This window comes from Urocitellus parryii, chromosome 7 (genome assembly GCF_045843805.1).
Source record: "Urocitellus parryii isolate mUroPar1 chromosome 7, mUroPar1.hap1, whole genome shotgun sequence".
NCBI classification, from domain to species: domain Eukaryota; kingdom Metazoa; phylum Chordata; class Mammalia; order Rodentia; family Sciuridae; genus Urocitellus; species Urocitellus parryii.
In genome coordinates this window covers 172,424,791-172,443,362 of record NC_135537.1, presented here as the reverse complement: position 1 = coordinate 172,443,362, position 18,572 = coordinate 172,424,791, and the positions used below count along the sequence as shown (strand labels likewise).

Below are 18,572 nucleotides of genomic sequence, written 5' to 3'. Positions count from 1 at the left end.
TATAAAAACTATGACTTAATTACATAAGAAGCATTTCAAAAAATTTCACAAAAACAATAAATGTTCTGATACCCCGTCTCCAAAAACAAAAGCAAATGTGGATATTATACACAGGATAGGTGCAAAACGTAGAAAATGTATGGCTGCCTCTTAGCTGACTGATTGCCATTAAACTTGTGTTTTTCAGGGGCTGGGGATGTGGCTCAAGCGGTAGCGCGCTCGCCTGGTATGCGTGCGACCTGGGTTCAATCCTCAGCACCACATACCAACAAAGATGTTGTGTCCGCCGAGAACTAGAAAAATTCTCTCTCTCTCTCCTCCCTCACTCTCTCTTAAAAAAAAAAAAATTAAAAAAAAAAAAAACTTGTGTTTTTCAGAGTACAAAAAGCCATGTTCACGGATGGACAATCAGCTGAGGATCACCACTACGAGAACCTTCAAGAAGATGCAGCCTGAGCCTTTACCAAGGTTATAAGGGACAGGCAGGACTAACCAGACTACTGTAAGTTATTATATTTACCATTAAATGTTACTTAAAATTATTTATATCCTAACTATAAGTTGGTTAGTAAAGTAAAAAAGGAACAAATACCTTAGGGATATGATAAAAGTTCAGAATATGTAAAGGATTACATGAATATCACTTTAATGTCGAATACTCTTAATAAAACTTTACACATACTTAAAATAATATGCTAGAACTTAACAGAGGAAGGCTGATTACTTGTGTGTGGGGGTGGTGGTCAGAAAGAATGCCCCATGGATATGTGTGAGCCTTGCCAATGGGTTTAGTGGCCAGCACTGCACACGAGGAATAAGCAGAGGGGTCCAGGGTCTGTTCTGCCATTTACTAGGTCTATGAATCAAAACATCTCAAGGAACCTGGGTCTCAGCTTTTTAATTTGTAAAGTAAGAACAGCAGCATGTATTTTGTTTCTCCCATGACTTTAATTAATTAATTTTTTTAAGGATGACAATGTATGTAATAGAGCTTTGAAAAGTACAAAGCAACTATTACAAACATGAAGTTATTAAGCAGCACTTTTAGGTACCAACACTGAAAAGTAATTATCTGAAGAAAGAAATTGGTACCTGTTTGGGCCAATATGACTAGATGCCCTGATTCAGTTGGGCTGCTGCCCATCTGCAAAAGATGAACAGGGACTATTCCGTCCAGGAGCTACAGACCATTATGCTTTTCTTTAAAGCAAGCACAAACCTTTTTCCTGCATTAAGTCCACACTCTCAGTAAAGAGTTCTGAAACTAAAGTCTTGCTTTCAAAACAACTATTTCCTTGTTCCATCCTCTTGTTTTTTAATAAACATTTTCAAAGCAGCATAAGTTACTATACCAAAGTCCAGTTTAGCAATAAAAGTAATACAGAAAGCAGCAAAGGAGTTTCCAATTCCCTTTAGCACCAAGAGCCCAGATATCCTAGTCAAGCTTCCAGCCAAAAAAAGTAAACATGAAAATGTCAACACTCAAGTGATTAAGCCTATGTGCACATGCGCTCACTCACACACCCCTCACAAAGTTACATTAAAACTATAAGCACATGCCAAAACATCCTTTGTGTTTAAAGTAAACAATACTATGGCTCTGGGTTTCCAAGGTTTGGCTAAAGTAAGAGCAAACACTCTTACATCTGACCAAATTCACCCAAAGGAAGTTCTACCTATAAAAGACATAAACTAAATCTCTACCATCTCTTAATTTTATATAATCCTTATATTTTAAAAGCCAGGAGACTCTACTCTAAACCTAGAATCAGTAAACACTCAACAGTTTTTTAGAATGGAAGTCAAAGACCTTCCTTGATTTTACTGAGAGAAAGTGGATCAAATTCTACAACAGAAATATAGTATTTATAACTGAATAGTAAGTAATAACTGAATCGCTTCTTAAAGCAAATCAAAATCAGTGTTAATGAATAAACAAATGACTGATTCAATTATATTTTAATTATATGCTGCAGTGCAAATAAAGAAAAATATTTTAGTCAAAACAGAAGTTTCTAGTTCTACTTTGGTTGTCACTCAGCTCCTTTTTATAGGCCAATGACAAAACTAAATAGTTACTTTGTTACACAGACTATCTTCATGAATAAACTACTTTATCAGCTTGGAGAAGTACAACTTTCATCAAGTACAAACTATCACTTGAGTAAGAAAAGTCAAGTCCAACTAAAGTCACCATAATTAACAAAGAAAATAGTTTTGGTTTTAGGAATTGAAAAGACTGGCTGTTGCAGGAAGCTGTATTAGCACTGACAATGTTAATATTAAACACTTTAATAAACTAGGAAGCTACAGGGTGCTCCTCTCACTACGTCACACGCTGTCCAGTCTTGTCCTATACAACCAGTGTTGCTCACACTTCTCAAAAGGAGCTGCAAATCAAAAAATGAAAACAGGGCTGGGGTTGTGGCTCGGGGGTAGATTGCTCACCTAGTATGTGATTAAGTGCTCATCTAGTATGCTCACCTCAGCACTACATAAAAATAAAATAAAGCGATTGTGTCCATCTACAACTGAAAAATATTTAAAAGAAAGAAAGAAAGAAAGAAAGAAAGAAAACAGTTGGCATTGACTCCCAGCCACTGTGTCGGTCTGATCCATATCGCCAACTGCATCATACATCCCAGCTAATCCTTAACCCCCTTATCTCTTCTGATTACCACATTACCTAGCTTTTGTCATTTCATTCATTTTTTTTCTAAAGAATTAGTGCAGTGAGTGGCAGGCTACACTCAAAAGTACTAACTGGGGAATTACAAATATTTAATCCAGTGCTCAAGGAACTGCTTTTTATTATTCTCAAAGTGCAATTTATAACTATAACTATGAAGTTACACTAAGTTTTAACAAGAAATGTGAGTCTTAGATTTTTATTTTCCACAGTAAGCTATTTAGTTTTCCCATAATGGGACTAACCAGAAAAGGAAATGTCTGCCTTTGGGAACTTAGAAAACACTTAGGTTTGCACCCAAAGTTATTACTAACAAAACAGTGGCCTTCTGTGGAAGACCACTAGTTGGAATAGGCTACTTCTCTACCCTTTATCCAAAAAATTGACGAAAAGGTATTCATTCATCTTAAGCAAAATGTTAATTATGGACAGCCTTAAAAATTGTAATTTTTCATTTCAATTTGCATTGGGTCTAATAATCAATCATTAGTCGAAAGGGAAAGACTAATTTTATCTGCTAATTCCTCTTACTTCCTTGACAGTTACTTTTCCTATCCAAAATTCAAAATTCTACAATGTTAAACATTACTAAAAGACAAAAAAATGTGATTTCATATATGCACACATATATGTGTATGTATGTGAATACAAATATGTATATTGTGTGTGTGTGTATATATATATATATATATATATATATATATATATACACACACACACTTTGGGGTACTGGGTATTGAACCCTGGAACCCTTTACCACTGAGCTATATCCCCAGGCCTTTAATTTTTTTTTTTTTTTTTTTTTTTTTTTTTTGAGAAAGGGTCTCACTATTGCTTAGGGCCTGGCTAAGTTGCTGAGAATGACCTTGAACTTGTGATCCTCCTGCCTCAATCTCCCTAGTGGTTGGGATTACAGGTGTGCACCACTGCACCCAGAAAAAAAAAAAAAATTATGATTATATGATACAAAAACTTCTCATTTCCTGGAAAATTCAAGCTACTGTAAGGACATGATTTATATTTCCCAGAAGTAACTTAATATAGAATGTTTCTTTTTCTTCTTTTTTTCCCCTAGAAGACTCTCTATAATTCAGAATGTCACTAAAAATGAGGAAATAAAGTGTTAGGCCCTAGGCTAATGAAAAAGACTAAGGAGGCAAGCCACGGGGCTTCTTCTGCATCAGCCAGGGGCCAAACAGGAATGCAAGCAACTCTAAGGCACAGGAGGACTTTGAGAATGTAAGCAGCAAGCACACTTGGGAGACCAGAGGGCACAGGGAGACACATTCCAGCCTCAGGGACGGGGAGGCTTCAGTGAGACATTTTCCTAAGACATGTCAGGGAAAGGATGTGATGGGAACAAGTTCATTCAAATTATCTATGGTCATTTGCTTAAAATACAGATGACTGGGTCTCATCTGATTCTGGAACCAGATCCTCATGGAGTCTGGGAATCTACTTTTTTGTTTTAATGAGCATGCCAGTAAACCCAAAGCAAGGGATCCACAGACCACATTTAGTCACATTAAAATTTGATTACTACTGCTCTCAGTGAAAGGGTAAGAGCTGATGAACAGATAGGGTTCTCACAAAGGGACTACATGAGGAGTTTTATGGAAACAAGAGAATCAGAGCATGTGGTTATTAAGAGGTTGTACAGGGCACCAGGCACAGTGGCACACACCTGTAATCCCAGCAACTCCATAGGCTGAGGCAGGAGGATCACTAGTTCAAAACAAAATATAAAAAGGTAAGCGGTTAGGCATCCATGGGTTCAACTCCCCATACCTAAATAAATAAAAGAGGTTCCAGAGTGTGTTCGGCAGCCTAATGAAATCCAGTGTTGGAATCATAGGTAAGCTACTTGAGTCTTGACTCCCACAATGAGGCTGAGCTCTGTTCTAAAGGCAAGCAAGAATGGTCAAAGCTTTCTGAGCAATGCCATGCTGTGTTTAAACAAGATTACTTTGGAATTCACACAAGAGGAACAAGGACAATAATGAAAAGGAAGAAAGAAGGAAATGGCTGGGTCTGGTGGCGCACCCCTGCAATCTCAGTGGCTAGGGAGGCTGAGGCAGGAGGATGGCTAGTTCAAAGCCAGCCTCAGCGACTTCGAGAGGTCCTAAGCAACTCGACAGGACTCTAAATAAAATATAAAAAAGGCTGGAGATGTGGCTTAGTGGTTAAGTGCCCCTGGGTTCAATCCCCAGTACCAAAAAAGAAGGAAATGGATGCAAGAGACTTTATGAACAAAGAAAGAACAGGATTGGGGATTTGCTGTATGGAGACAATTAGAGGGAACTAACAATAACTTTGAGGAAAATTTTAAATAAACCAAGTATCTTTTCAGTGCCCAACACTACCAAGAATCCAAAAGTTTAAGAGTCATTAAGGCAACATAATAATCAAGCACCTACTATTAACAATGCCAAGGATACACCCAGGTAAAAAATACTGTCTCCAGTTTAAAATTAAATCTCACCTTGTTCCTCTTTTTTTGTGCCTTTACTTTTTATTAAGAAAAAAAGGATTTTTATTGCCTGCCTTTTAAACTTCTTAGCTCCTGAAGCATTAGCTGGCTCAAGTCAAGGGCATGCCAGTCTTCATCTTAAGTAGTTTTACCTATTAGTTTCAATGAAAAAGAAATATTTAGGCATCTTTATCAACAACAACATGAGTCCTAATGTGTGACTAAGATGTGAAAGCCCAACTTCAATTAGATGGACTTAGGGCAAATAAGGAACTTTCCCACAGAGAACTTTCAGGTACAGAGTTGTTTGTTTATTCATTCAATATGTACTGAATGGTTATTACAGATGGCTGTTTCTTTCCTGACCTTGAAAGATGAATGAGTAAGAGCCTGAGAAAACTTAAGAGCAGAAAATGTGGTCTGTCAAGAAATGAACTAAGAACAACAAGTAGCACTTAAAAACTAGAGGGATGGAGAAGGGAAATGAGAAAAGGTAAGCTAAGGAACAGGCCTAGTGAAAATAAAATAACACTGGCCAGAGCAAAAACCAGCCAGAAATATGGGAAATGGATGGAAGCCACCTGTCAAGTTAAATTCATAATTTTCAACATGCATACTGCCAGCTTCTGAATTTTAACAATAACCTAAGACAGTCTCTGACTTTTAGAAATGAACAAACTGACAAGATACCTACACGAAAGCAGATAACTCTACTAGATAGTACAGAGTCAAACTGTAGTTATATGATACAAGCAAGAGCCATAATTCAAAGAATGTCAGTTTAAGGTATCTGTTCTATAAAAAGATACCAGGAACACTTTTCTAGAACTTTGACTAGTTAAGATTGCTTCTGAGTACAAGCTGTAACAGCAAAGCCTGTTGGCTGTACATCCTTGTATAGCCACACCCATAAGTGAAGATCACTTTAATGTTGGTGACATCATCAACTTCCTAAGCGGTTTTACTTTTAACTGTCACTTTATTTTAATCATATTATAGTAGAACACTTCAGATCTGAACTATCTCCAAAGTGCGTATGGTCTGGACTGCTATCAGTGTTGGATTCTTTCTGGTCTTCGGCAAATAAAACCCAGAATACAAGGCATTTAAAACTAAATTATAAAACATTTGATTTAAAAATCTCTCAATTATTATTTTTGTATCTTTAACCTGGATTCAGCCTTTCTTTTCTACACTTCTTCAATGCTGTATAATAGCTACTAATTACTCTTGTCTAAGACCAAGGAGGAGAATTAAATGTAAAATAATTTGTTTCCCATGTGAAGCCTAGGTACAAAAAATATTGCTTTTTAATAAGAAACATTTTTTTCCCATCATTATGTACAACTATAATGCACAAGTAAAGAATGTGGAAAAAAGGGCTGGTTGGGATTATAGCTCAGTGATAGAGCACTTGCTTAGTAGTGTATGAGGCACTGGGTTTGATCTTCAGCACCACATAAAAATAAATAAATAAAATAATATAAAAATGTTGTGTCCATCTACACTAAAAACATTTTTTAATTGTGGAAGAAATAAAAGAACTTTAACATGAACCTCGGGTCCTTAAGAAAACACAAAAATGCAAAGAGAAAAGTACAATTATTGTTAACATTAATAAACATTTTAATCTCTGCATATCGAGGTATGTATCATGAGTATGCCTAAAGAGTAAAGAGCACACTTGTACTAAGTTCCAGTTACTGAACTCTTATTCCAAGAATAAAAGGCCAATTTTTCAGAAAGATGAACACTGTTGCTAGGGTTGGGAGAAAATTTAGTTTCAAAACGAGAACAAAATTAGAAGAAAGTGCCTATGAAAATCATGACGACCTCACTTTCAAAAAGGAAAAAAGAAGCAGGGCAAGGTGGCACATTTCTGTAATCCAGTAACCTGGGAGACTGAGGCAGAAGGATCCCAAGTTCAAATCCAGCCTCTGCAACTTAGTGAGGCCCTAAGCAACTTAACAAGACCCTGCCTCAAAATTAAAAAATAAAAGGGATGGAACTGTGGCACAGTGGTTAAATGTCCCCAGGTCCAATTCCTGGTACCCTCCCAACAAAAAAGGAGAATGACCACTATGATAGCTTCATTAATTTGCCTTCTTTTTACCTTGCTCATACAGCAATACAAACAACTGAGGCTATAATTTTGGACAGATACATTATATTGTGGAAGTCAGTGAAAAATGCATGCTAAATCAAATATTATTTAGTCATTAAAATAAAACCACATTAAAAAAAATCAAATATCTTACCAGTTGGAATTCTCGTCGCCGGTCATAGGCATTTTGTATACCACTGTCTGCCCATAAGGCTCTTATAGCAGGAAGATATTGTAAAAAGACCCGTGTTTCCACCATTCCCTGGGCAGCCAAGGGGGCCCGGGTGTCAAACGCCATCAACTTGTCTCCATGTAGCTGGTTTTCATTATCTCCCCAAGGAATATGAAGCTTCTCTCGAGCATCTACCAGCACCCTCATACCTTTGTTTAAAAAAAAAAAAAAAATTGTGGGGAAGAGTCATTAGATACTAATATAAGCTTTTATTCCAGTTTCTTAAAATTTCAACTACTCAGGGCCATCTACAAAAGTGAAGTGGAGACCAGCAACAAATCAAACACTTGTATCTTCTCAAGGAAAAATGTTCTCACACCTTCTTAAGTTTACAGTCTTGAAGAGCAAACACTATTAACACAATCACTCTTTTTGAAAAATTTTAATATGCTGCAATTTATAAAATAAATTTTATAAATTGGAGTGGAAGGTGGTCAAACCAAACTAGGAGAAGAAAAAGAGATTATGCTGTATAGCCTAATGTCTTGAAGACAAGGGCTGCAAACAAGATTTTTATGAGCCCATCTAAAAGACATTTATTTACAAAACACTAAGAATTATATAACGTCTTCAGTTTAGTTCCTTAGTACCCAATACTGAGTCTTGTAGGAACACATTCAGAACCCCAAAATTTCTCCCAAATCAAGCTTCAAATCAGTGTAAGTCACAGAAAGGTCTTAGATTTTCCTAAAAAAGGGAGGAAGATCAACTGAAAAATGATTTAAAAACAGGTATCAACTCACAAAGGTTAGTTCAAACTATATATTTCTAGCACTGAACTGTTAACTTTTGGTCCATCTTAACAATCTATCATGAAGTAATTTATTTGAAAAACTGAAAAACCATTTTGCTGTTAATTTTCTGATCACGCCAACTCAAAAAAACTGGATTCGTAATGGCTTCACCTCAGAATGATGCTCAAAATAGGTCACACTTAGGACTTAGTTTACATGAAGAAGCAGGTGTTTACCTAGCCCAAGTTAACATGTTGACTCTATTCATTAAGGTAACTCCTCAAATTTACCTGCACTGGGATACAAAAGTACCTTCAATTAAGGACTGGCAAGGCAGAGTCTGCAACTCTGAAAGAGACCTTAATTAGTATGGGTTAAACATTCAGGCAGGCTAAATACAATTGTCTTTTACAGTTTAACTGCAGAGGTACCAAGGTTAAGAGCTGGTTGCTGTCTGTGAGCTCCTGGCCTAGTGTTCACCAGTTACTGCCTCACAAACCCTCCCTCTCCAGGCAAACCCAGGGAGGGGGGGAAAAGTGACATTAAGGAGTTGCTTATGTACTTCCTGAACAAGAAACCCCACTTAAAATATACTGCTTGAAAAGGCCTGCCATTTGCAGCAATCTCCTAGACAAAATGTTCCACAGATAACATAAGGAGAATTATGATGCACCTGACATCTCAGTTCTGTCAATGCCTTTTATGTAAAAAAAAATCTGACACTAGAAAAATGAGAGCTGGTTCTTTTAAATGACAAAATAAAAACCATCTTTCTGATTTCTTTGTCCAGAAATAAAGACCTGTGTATTTTTCACTTGAGAGCAACGTTTAATTTTAAAAATACTGTCAAACAGGAGCAGAGCCTATTATCCAAACTAACAGTGATTCACTGATTCCACCTGTACAGGATCCCCATCACTTTTAGACCAAAGTTTTCATACTGTCACACAATTTCATTTAAATAGGAAAACCAGGACCCTCCCCTTTTCTCTTGCGCCCAGTTATTTAGCAAAAAAAAAAAAAAAAAAAAAAAAAAGGAAAGAAAGAAAAAAGTGAAAGATGTTGCAGGGTGATTACAGGCACACATCCTGTAACACTGGGGCGAAAAAACCACTCGTGCTAGTTTTTCTAGGTAAATTGCATGGATCCACTCTTCCCTGATGCCAACAGTCAAGGTGACACCCTCAACTTTCGCAGCTTTGCCTAAGCTGGCCCTGGGGGCCGTCACTTTGACAAGAGGCAAAAGTTTCCCTTCAGAATTCCCTTGCTCACCAGCCGGGCCAAGGAAGCCCGGGAACTGGGAGCGCCCTCGACCTTGTGGCTGGGTCACCCACCAGGCGCCGCGAGGCTCGCGCAGGGGGCTGATCTCGGGTGGTCCTGCCTGGCCTGCAGCGAGGAGGGCAGGGGAGGTCACCCGGCACCCAGAAACGCCCGGCTCGCCTCACTTCCCTCTCGGAGGGGGCGAGGCCAGCGGCGGGGTGTGGGGCCGGCAGTGACCGCCACCCCGGCCCCGTCTCACCTGGGAGCGACGGCACCCCGGCGGCAGGAGCGGGGCCCGGCGCACCCCCTTCCCGCCCGCCCAGCAGCCGGCCCCGGGCCGGTGCCCCGCCGCGGACTGGGCTGGCGAGGGCGGTGCCCCGCCCCGCGCCCGCCGCCGCCCGGGTCCCCGGGTCCCCGGGTCCCCGCGCCCCCGGCCCCGGCCGGGCACCTTTGATCACGTTGCTGTAGATGGTGGGGCGGAACTCCTCGCGAGCGCGCTGGTCGAAGTCCTGCCCGTGGATGATCCTCATCTGCTTCAGGAAGGTGGACTTGCCGCTCTCGCCCGCGCCCAGCAGCAGGATCTTCACGAGCCGCTTCACGTAGGTCTTCTCCCGCGACAGGCATTTGTCGATCTCCTTGGACTTGCGCTGCTGCTCGGCCTCGCCGCTCGTGAGCACGCAGCCGGGGAAGCACACGGACAGCACGGACCGCGACGGCAGGAAGTCCGCCATCTTGCCGCCGCCGCCGCCTCGGCGGGCCCCTGCGGCTCCCTCCACCTCCTCCACGGGCGGCGGGCGGCTCCGGCACCCCGGCTCGAGGGCGGGGAGCGCTGCGGCGGCCCGAGCGCGCCCGGAGAGGGAGGGATCCAGCGAACTGACTCGTAGGGCGGGCCGGGCAGGGCGGGCCTGGCGAGCCGGGGAGGGAGGGAAGGAGGGCGGGCCCGGGAGGGGCGGTGGCCCCGAGGCGCGCGCGCGCACGTTGCCTCCCGGGGGCGCGCACGCACTCACGCCGCGGCCTCTCCCGTCCCCCACGCCTCCTCGGGCCGGCGGGTCACGCGCTCGCTTCTCCGCCGGCCGGGCTGCTGCTGTCGCCGAGCGCGCGCGAGGAGGGCCGGGGAGCTGCGGTCACGTGGGCGGGTCTGGCGCGCGCCTCCGGAGCCCAACTTTCTGTTTTCCTTTATCTGCTCCCACTTTTGCGCGGAAGCCCTCGTTCTCCGAGCCCCGGAGGCCGGACGCCTGATCAGCCTTTGGCTCCGTTTCTGCCCGACCGCTGCCACCACCCTTTCTCCTAGGTAGCGCACCCGCCGTCTGCTGTCACTCCCTCCTGCCTTACGTCGAGGCCAGTGGCTGCGAGATCCTTGCAGCAGCCGGCACGAGCCTTGGAAGGTGTTTAGTGCCTTTTCTTCAAGTGACTCCCTTGCCATTCTGCCTCCCGAAGACTGGAAGGATAACTAGATGTGTCGATCACCGTCTTCCCTCCTCTTTCTGGCATTTTCTGAGTCCTGCAAAAGGCCTTGGTTTGAGGAGAAAGAACTGGTATTGACGTTTGTCTGAGATGTGGGAGGAGAGGTTGTTAATGTCCCCTTTAATGTGGATTCCCACCCACGTTATGACCTCGGCAGTGCTTTGGCTCGCTGAAATTAGTGAATGAGGAGGAGGGTGAGGTCATGGTGAAAATCCCCCTGCACCGGACACTGCAATGCAGATTCTTCCCAACAAGGAAGCAGATAAGCAAACAGATTGAGAACTGCAGCAGGCAAATTTTAGGTTTCCTGCCAGACTACAGAGGATATGACCAGCAAGAGACTTTTTTCTGTCCTCACGACAGATTCAGGCCAGGACACCTGAGAAGGCTGCCGGGAGACAAGCGACAAGTGACAGCTGGGTTGGCAAAGTGACTGTAACAAGGACCCAGAAGCCGACTTTTTCATTCTTGGTATTGAGCTTCAAGTGGAAAAGCCAAAAGTGGTTTGGATTGTCTACTTTTGGCAGTGCAACACAATGCTCCTTGGTTTGGGCTTCAGAAACTTCCTGTGTTAGGGAGTTGGGGTAAAAGGTCAACACTCTTGAGAGGCTTATGAACAAGTTTAAAAATCAGTGCTAATCAGTCTGAGTTGGGTTAGTGACTGAGAAGCCTCATGACTCAATTCTTCAGTTGCAGTAAACAATGCCTGTAGTTGGATTATCTCTTGCTGGACTGGCCAGGCCCATGGGGTGGACATTCTACAATCTACAAAGTGAGGTAGACTTCCCTCTGGTATCTCTGGGTTACTAGGATCAGGATCACTGGGCAATGCTTTCAGTCTGAATGTATGGCAAAAGTCAACTCTGGTTGGAAGATCTCCCTGTGGTCTCAACTAATGTTAGGGAGGCCTGTTCCTAAACCATGAAAGTACTAGCCACTGCCAAGGACAAGGACATAGTGCCAGCTCCCAAGCCCTTTTTCTGTTTTTACTCCAGGTGCTAATCTGAACTCTTTAGCAAAAACAGGAGGGAAGCCTCTAAGTTAGACTAGTTAACATCTTCTTCCTAAAGTGTGTTCAACGTAATGGGAAACAAGGATGCCTAGGAGGCAGGAAGATATTCCTGCCCCACTAGTTCATGTTGTGACATGTAGACAGCAGAGAAGCTGCTCAAAGCCCTGTGCGGAACCTTGCTCGGCTCACGTCAAACCTGGCTGCTCTAATCAGTGTTTCTGAAAGACATCTTTTGGCACAACCCAGGGTTTGGCCATAGCCATCCTACTTCTTCTAACTGGTGATCAACACATCTTGTGAATTATAACCATAAAAGTGGAAGAGAGTTTGGTGGTGCCTTAAAAAGTTAAACATAAGGGCTGGAAATGTGACTCAGCAGTTAAGTGCCCCGTGTTTAATCCCTAGTACCAAAAAATAAAAATAAAAAGAAGTTCAACATAGATGTGACCTAGCAATTTCACTCCTGAGATATAATATACACCCCTAAAGAACTGAGGTGTTCAAACAAAACTTGCACATCCTTGTTCATGGCAGCACTACTCAGAATAGTCAAGGGTGAAAATGACCAGTGGATGAATGATAAACTGATATATCCATGCAATGGAATTATTCAGTTATTAAAAAGTAATGACATACTGATACATGCTACTACATGAACTTTTTTCCACATTTTTAAAAAATTGTTGCATTATAGTTGTACATAATGATGGGATTTGTTGCCATATATTCCTACCTGCACACAATATAACAATATACTTTGGCCAATATCACCCCCCCAGCACTTTCCTCTTCCCTCCCTGCTTCTCACCTCTTGGACCTTTTCCTCTACTGATCTCCCTTTGTATGACATGAACTTTGAAAATATTATGCTAAATGAGGGGAAAAAAGGCCACATATGTATTGTATGGTCTGGTTCATAGGAAATATCCAGAATAGGCAAACTCACAGAAACAGAAAGCACATTGGCAGTTGCCAGGGGCTAAGGATGAAGGCAAAATGGGAAATGACTGCTTAATGGATAGAGATTTTCCTTTGCGGGTGATGAAAGTGTTTTGGAACTAGATAGTAGTGATGCTTGCTGAACACTGAATGTGCTTAATGCCACTGTTTTGCACACTTTAAAATGATCAAATGTGCTTGGTGTGGGTGGCTCATGCCTGTTATTCCAGCAGCTCAGGAGCCTCAGGCAAGAGGATCAGGAGTTCAAAGCTAGTCTCAGCAACTTAGCAAGTCCCTAAGCAACTTAGCTAGACCCTGTTTCAAAATAAACAATAAAAGTGCCTGGGGATGTGGCTCAGGGGTTAAGCACCCCCTGGCTTCAATCCGTGGTGCCAATAAATAAATAAAATGGTCAAATGAAGGCAGGGCATGGTGGTGCATAACTGTACTCATAGATACCTGGGAGGCTGAGGCAGGAGAATTATGAATTGAAGACCCAGCCTAGGCAACACAGTGAGACCCTGTCTCAAAGTAAAATAAGTAAACAAAAATAAAAATAATAAAATTGTCAAATGGTGAGTTTTATGTTATATGAATTTGGCTACAAGAAAAAAAAATGAGTTAAGGAAAAGGTGTTTTCCTTAGTCACCGCCATCATTTAACTTTGAAGTTATGGCACAGTAAGGGCTGGACATGTTGGCACATGACTGTAATCTTAGCTGCTCAGAGGCTGAGTCAGGAGGACCACAACTTCAAGGCCAGCCTCAGCAGTTTAGTGAGGCTGGAAGCTCAGTGGTAGGGCCCTGCTGGGGTCAATCCCCAGTACTCTGCTCTCCCCACCAAAAAAAGAAAGTATCACAGTGTGTATGTCATGAATAGAAATATCGCAGTGTTTATTTTTAAATATTGCCTATGACGATCTTATTTACAACATAAGCCAATCTACTAGTTGCTCCAGATTACATTATGGGATATTGATATTTTGATTTTCAGATAAGTTGTTTCATAAGTGGAAAAAAAAAAACCAAACTTTTTAAGGGAGTGCAGAGTATATTAGAATTGAATCTGCTGGATGCTATTTCCAGCAGGTCCAGATGTAAATTCATTGGAAACATCTGTATTGTCGCTAGCTAGTTAATCCATATGCAAATGAAATATTTAGATGCCCCCTGGAGCTGTGTTAAAAGCACAGGAACAGTTGATGAGTTGCAGTGTTTGTTCTTGCTGGAAACTCAATGTTTAGTGGCAAACAGTCTTGCAAGATAAATAATGAAAAGTCTGACTAAAAACGAAACACATTTCCAAATGGCTTTTCTCCTCTTGTCACATAGGATGGAACAAGTCCTTTCTAATAATCCTGTTATTCTTGAAATCTACTATTTGTACTTTGCTCTTGGAACTGAAAGAAAGGCTTCTATGTTATAGTCACGAGTTATTTTCAATCTTTTAAAAATGGTATTACTTAGGTTATTTACCATATTTTGTGCCAAATAACTTTGGGCTGTTTATGAAAATCAGGATTATCCACAAAGGACAAAAATGTGTCACCCTCAGACATATTCAAAAGAATGTGCCAGAGGCTCCAGGAACAGTTCCAACGAGGAGTTTAAAAAAAAAAAAAAAGATCTTTTTTTGAATGATGGGAAATATAATTTAAATAAATGTTTAGCTTGCCAAGGTGACTACTCACCACACAGAACAAGGCAACACCCATTTAGATGTGTTTATTTAAAAATCAGTCCCATTACTGGATGATTAAACCTTGGGTTAATTTTCTAATGAGGCTGGTGACACATCCAGCAGTCTTATTACACAACTCCCTTCTGTCTCACATCAATATAAAATAGGTGGATTCTGATGCATCTTACAGATAAAGCAGCCATGGGCTTTCCTATTCTTCCCTTGCTGCCAGGAAGGCAAGGGAATCCCCAAGCTGTCCCATAATACAAACCTCTTACATATGCATGATAGTTTAAATGCCTCCAAGCACTCTGACCTAGTTATCTCATTCACTGCTCACAATAGCCTGACTAGGAACACCCCAGCATTAACCTCACTCTCATGGGGCCCAGGGAGAAGCCCACAGGAAGAAATGCTTGAATGACTCTCTCCAAGCCTCGTTTACTGTGGCCAGTCGCAGAGCAGGGACTGGAAGCTCTCTCTCTCTTGACTTTTAATGCCCTGCAATCTCTGATATCGCCAAAATAGCCCCCGGGCTTGGAATGTCGAGGTGTGTGAAGTTCAAGCTTGAGACCAGAGGCTAACTGTACTTAGACTTGAGGCACCAGGAGTCCAGTAGTTTTGTTTGTTGGTTGGTTGGTCTGTTTTTCCAGCCCCTTCCAGGCTGCCTGCCACCTTGAAGCTCCCCAGCTGTTAGGCTGATTCTATTAAGATGTTCCGTACTTTGAGCTCAGGCAGTGCTTGCAATATGTTCCAGGTGGCTGATGGGGAAATAAGTCAAGAGGAGCTGAGCTAATAGCAATATTTACCTGCGCCACACATTATTCACTTAACAGGAGTTAGACCTGAAAGGGCAACTTTTTTTCGGTAATGAAATTTGATGTTGCCCTTACCAGAGTAAGTTTTTTCATGTGGAAAGTTTCATATGAAACTAGACATGTGGAATTGAATTGTGGGTGGTTTTGTTTGTTGTTGTTAATAATGGAAAACATGACTTTAATTATTGGCTGTATTTTTCTCAGCCTCCGAAAAAGATCCAGGAGCTTCTGATGACCAGTGGCAACGTCAGCTCATCAGAAGTCAGAAGCCGGTATTGTCTCAAAGACATGCACCAGCACCCCTGGAAACAGCAGCACCTTGCTGGCTGTATCAGAACCCTTTATGGGCAATCTGCGTCTGTCTGAGACTCCTTCTGAGAAACTTGAAAGGTCCTGCTCACTCCCTCTCCTTTATTTTGCCTTGCTACTTTCTAAAAGGAGGGTTGCTTTTGCTATTTTCTTGCCTGTAAATGTTCTTGGGCAGAAACAAGTGATGATTCTTGCACAAGTTCTGTTTCTCCAGAGAAGATCAGGTCTGCAGTCTCAATTCATTCCTGGTAGCAGCAGCCTTCTTTCCCTGGGAACTCTGGGTTGGCAGGCTTGGACCTGCTGCTTCCAGCAACCACACTCCGACTGGCTGGCTGGTCTACAGGTAGCCTCACATGTCACGGCCTGCAGAGTTGGAGTTGACCTCAGAACAAAATGCCAGGAAGTGTCAGCTGTTGAATTTATCGGGCAGTAAGAGCTCATCCAGCAGCGCCGAGAAATAGTTCATGTGACCTTTTTCCAGACTACTGCAGACTGGCTCCCAGAACAAATCATGTCATCAATTAGTCTTTCTCCAAATTCCTATATCAGCTGCTAAGGAAGAAAAACAGCAAGCTCATAGGAGGATTCAGGGGACAGGAGCAACTGCTGAGTCAGAACGACAGCACAGCATCAGGCGGCTTCAAAGAGGAGGCATCAGAAGTCCTCCTTCTGCTCCAGTTATTAGCCTTCTCTTGACATCCCCCAACAAGGAGAGGTGGGGAGCACATAAAAGTCAGGGGAAGTGGCTCCGTGATTGTGATTGCTTGAGCGGCAGTAGGAAGAGCTCCTTAAGTAGCGAGGTAACCCACTATCAGGTCTAAACCCACCTGACTCATCACAGACTGTGTTCATTATTCATTTTGTTTTCCAGAGAAGGAATGCAGCCCCGTGGGGAGAAGGAACCTGGGTGAGAACTCAGTTAACAGACCCACCTTTGCCTTTCTCATCTGTAAAGTGGAAGTAGTCGTACCTAGAATCCTCTGGAAGATTAAATTGTAGGACAAGTGCGCTCAGCGTCTGTCCACAGATGGGAGGCTTGACTGAGGAACAATCCAACCACTTGGAGGCTTAGCAGTAATGTCATTGTCAGAATGGCTCCCTTTGTCTTTCCTAAATCTGCGGGTTAATCCTCTGGCTCAGGTTCACTCACGGCTGCCAATGTATCCCCCAACAGGATCTGTTTCTGGTTTCAAAGTTCTGATCACAATAAGAAAGACATGCATATGAAAGGTTTCCCCCAAATCTTAACTCTGAAGAGGGGCAGGGTTTATTAATATCCACCAGGAATCTCAGGAGTCACCTCATCAACCAGAAAGCAGAGGTTCAAGTGGAGATGTTGGCACTCTACATTAAGCACATGGGCTGTGGCTAGGCATGGTGGCGCACAGCTGTAATCTCAGTGGCTTGAGAAGGTGAGGCAGGAGGATCGCAAGTTCAAAGCCAGCCTCAGCAACTTGGTGAGGCCTTAAGCAACTCGGTGAGACCCTGTCTCTAAATAAAATATAAGAAGGGGCTGAGGATGTGGTCTAGTGCCCCTTGGTTCAATCCCTGGTAACAAACACACACACACACACACACACACACACACACACACACATGAGCTTTTGTTTTCTATTTTCTAATCTTCAAAATCAGCACAGTAACCTCAGAGTGTTTCCATCAGGGCTATATGAGATGGCAGAGCAGCCTCTAATCAGTTCCCTCTATCAGAATGCTTACTTGTCCAATTGATGAACTGTCATCTATCATCAAGCCCGTGGGTAATGGAAGGGCTGACTCCTGGGCATGGCTGTTCATATTTTATGTAGAGCACACCCCCACTCTCCGTGTGCACACAGACACCACTGGACAGCTGTCAGGCCTAGCGATGGACACATCAATAGTACAGACCCCTTCAGGACAGACCACACCCAGAGAAGTAGGCTTGGCCTGCTTGAATAAGCAACTTTGGGGTCCTGGAACCTACAGTTCAGTCTGGGAGGACACCCAGTAAAGCAGTCAGGCAGGGGCTTCTCTTGCCTGGGGTACTGGCATGCAGTGAGATGACATCTGAATCACCCCCTTTCACAAGGGCCAAAATAGATCTCCAAAACTTCCAAATCCCCAGGATCTTGAAGTGGATCCTAATGGGGACACTTTGTACAGTTGAAACACTCCATTAAGTCATTCACTAGCCAGTCCTTGGTCCAGGACTGTTTGGGCTCCTCCCAAAGGAGCCTGCTTAAGGCTCTGGTTGTCCCTGTTCTTCCCAAGGCCATTCAGGGCAGGAAGCCAAAAATCACTATGGAAAAGCAGATGTATAATGTTTTGAACTAAGTAAGCCTCCGGTACCCCATCATCCTGGGTTTCTGCAAAGTGAGGAAGCGCCTTTCAGGAGGAGGTAACAGGCAGGGCCTGGTTCCCCTAAGACTTTCCTCCTTATATAAGCCAAGTGTGTGTTCAGAAATGTTGAGAGGTGGTGGGGTATGGCTTCCTGGTACAGCACTTACCTATAGTGCTTGAAGCTCTGGGTTTAATTCCTGGCACCAGCCCCCCCACCCACCCACCAAAAAAAAAGCTGGGGGAGGGGCTCAGGTTTAAAAAAAATAACAACTACTGCTCTAGGTGGTTTTCTCTCTTAGATTTGAACAAATCACTGAAACTCTTAGTAAATATGTTACAATTAAGGAATTAGGAATTGGGGATGCTGTTTAACTCTTATTTGGACAGTCAGGCATTGCAATAGGCTCACCAGGGGAAGTTCAGTGATTTCTAAAGTCTAAAACTTCATGCCTATAATTTCGGTCTTGTTTCCAGAAAAATTTACCCCTCTCTTCCCTATTGTTAATTATTTGATCTTTTCCTGAAGTGGGGGAACAATA

At 42.7% G+C, this 18,572-nt stretch overlaps 1 protein-coding gene across 1 annotated transcript in view; it reads right to left on the bottom strand.

Moving 5' to 3' along the window:
* Gna13 (G protein subunit alpha 13) overlaps positions 1 to 10,329 on the bottom strand; it is a 45,214-nt gene extending 34,885 nt beyond the window's left edge. Inside the window, exons 1-2 of the mRNA XM_026406636.2 lie at positions 9,938 to 10,329; positions 7,418 to 7,644 (exon numbers count right to left, since the gene is read on the bottom strand). Of these exons, the coding sequence (XP_026262421.1) occupies positions 7,418 to 7,644; positions 9,938 to 10,220 (510 nt within the window). The 5' untranslated portion in view covers positions 10,221 to 10,329. The remainder of the gene's footprint in view (positions 1 to 7,417; positions 7,645 to 9,937) is intronic.
* Between the last annotated feature and the right edge of the window lie 8,243 nt (positions 10,330 to 18,572).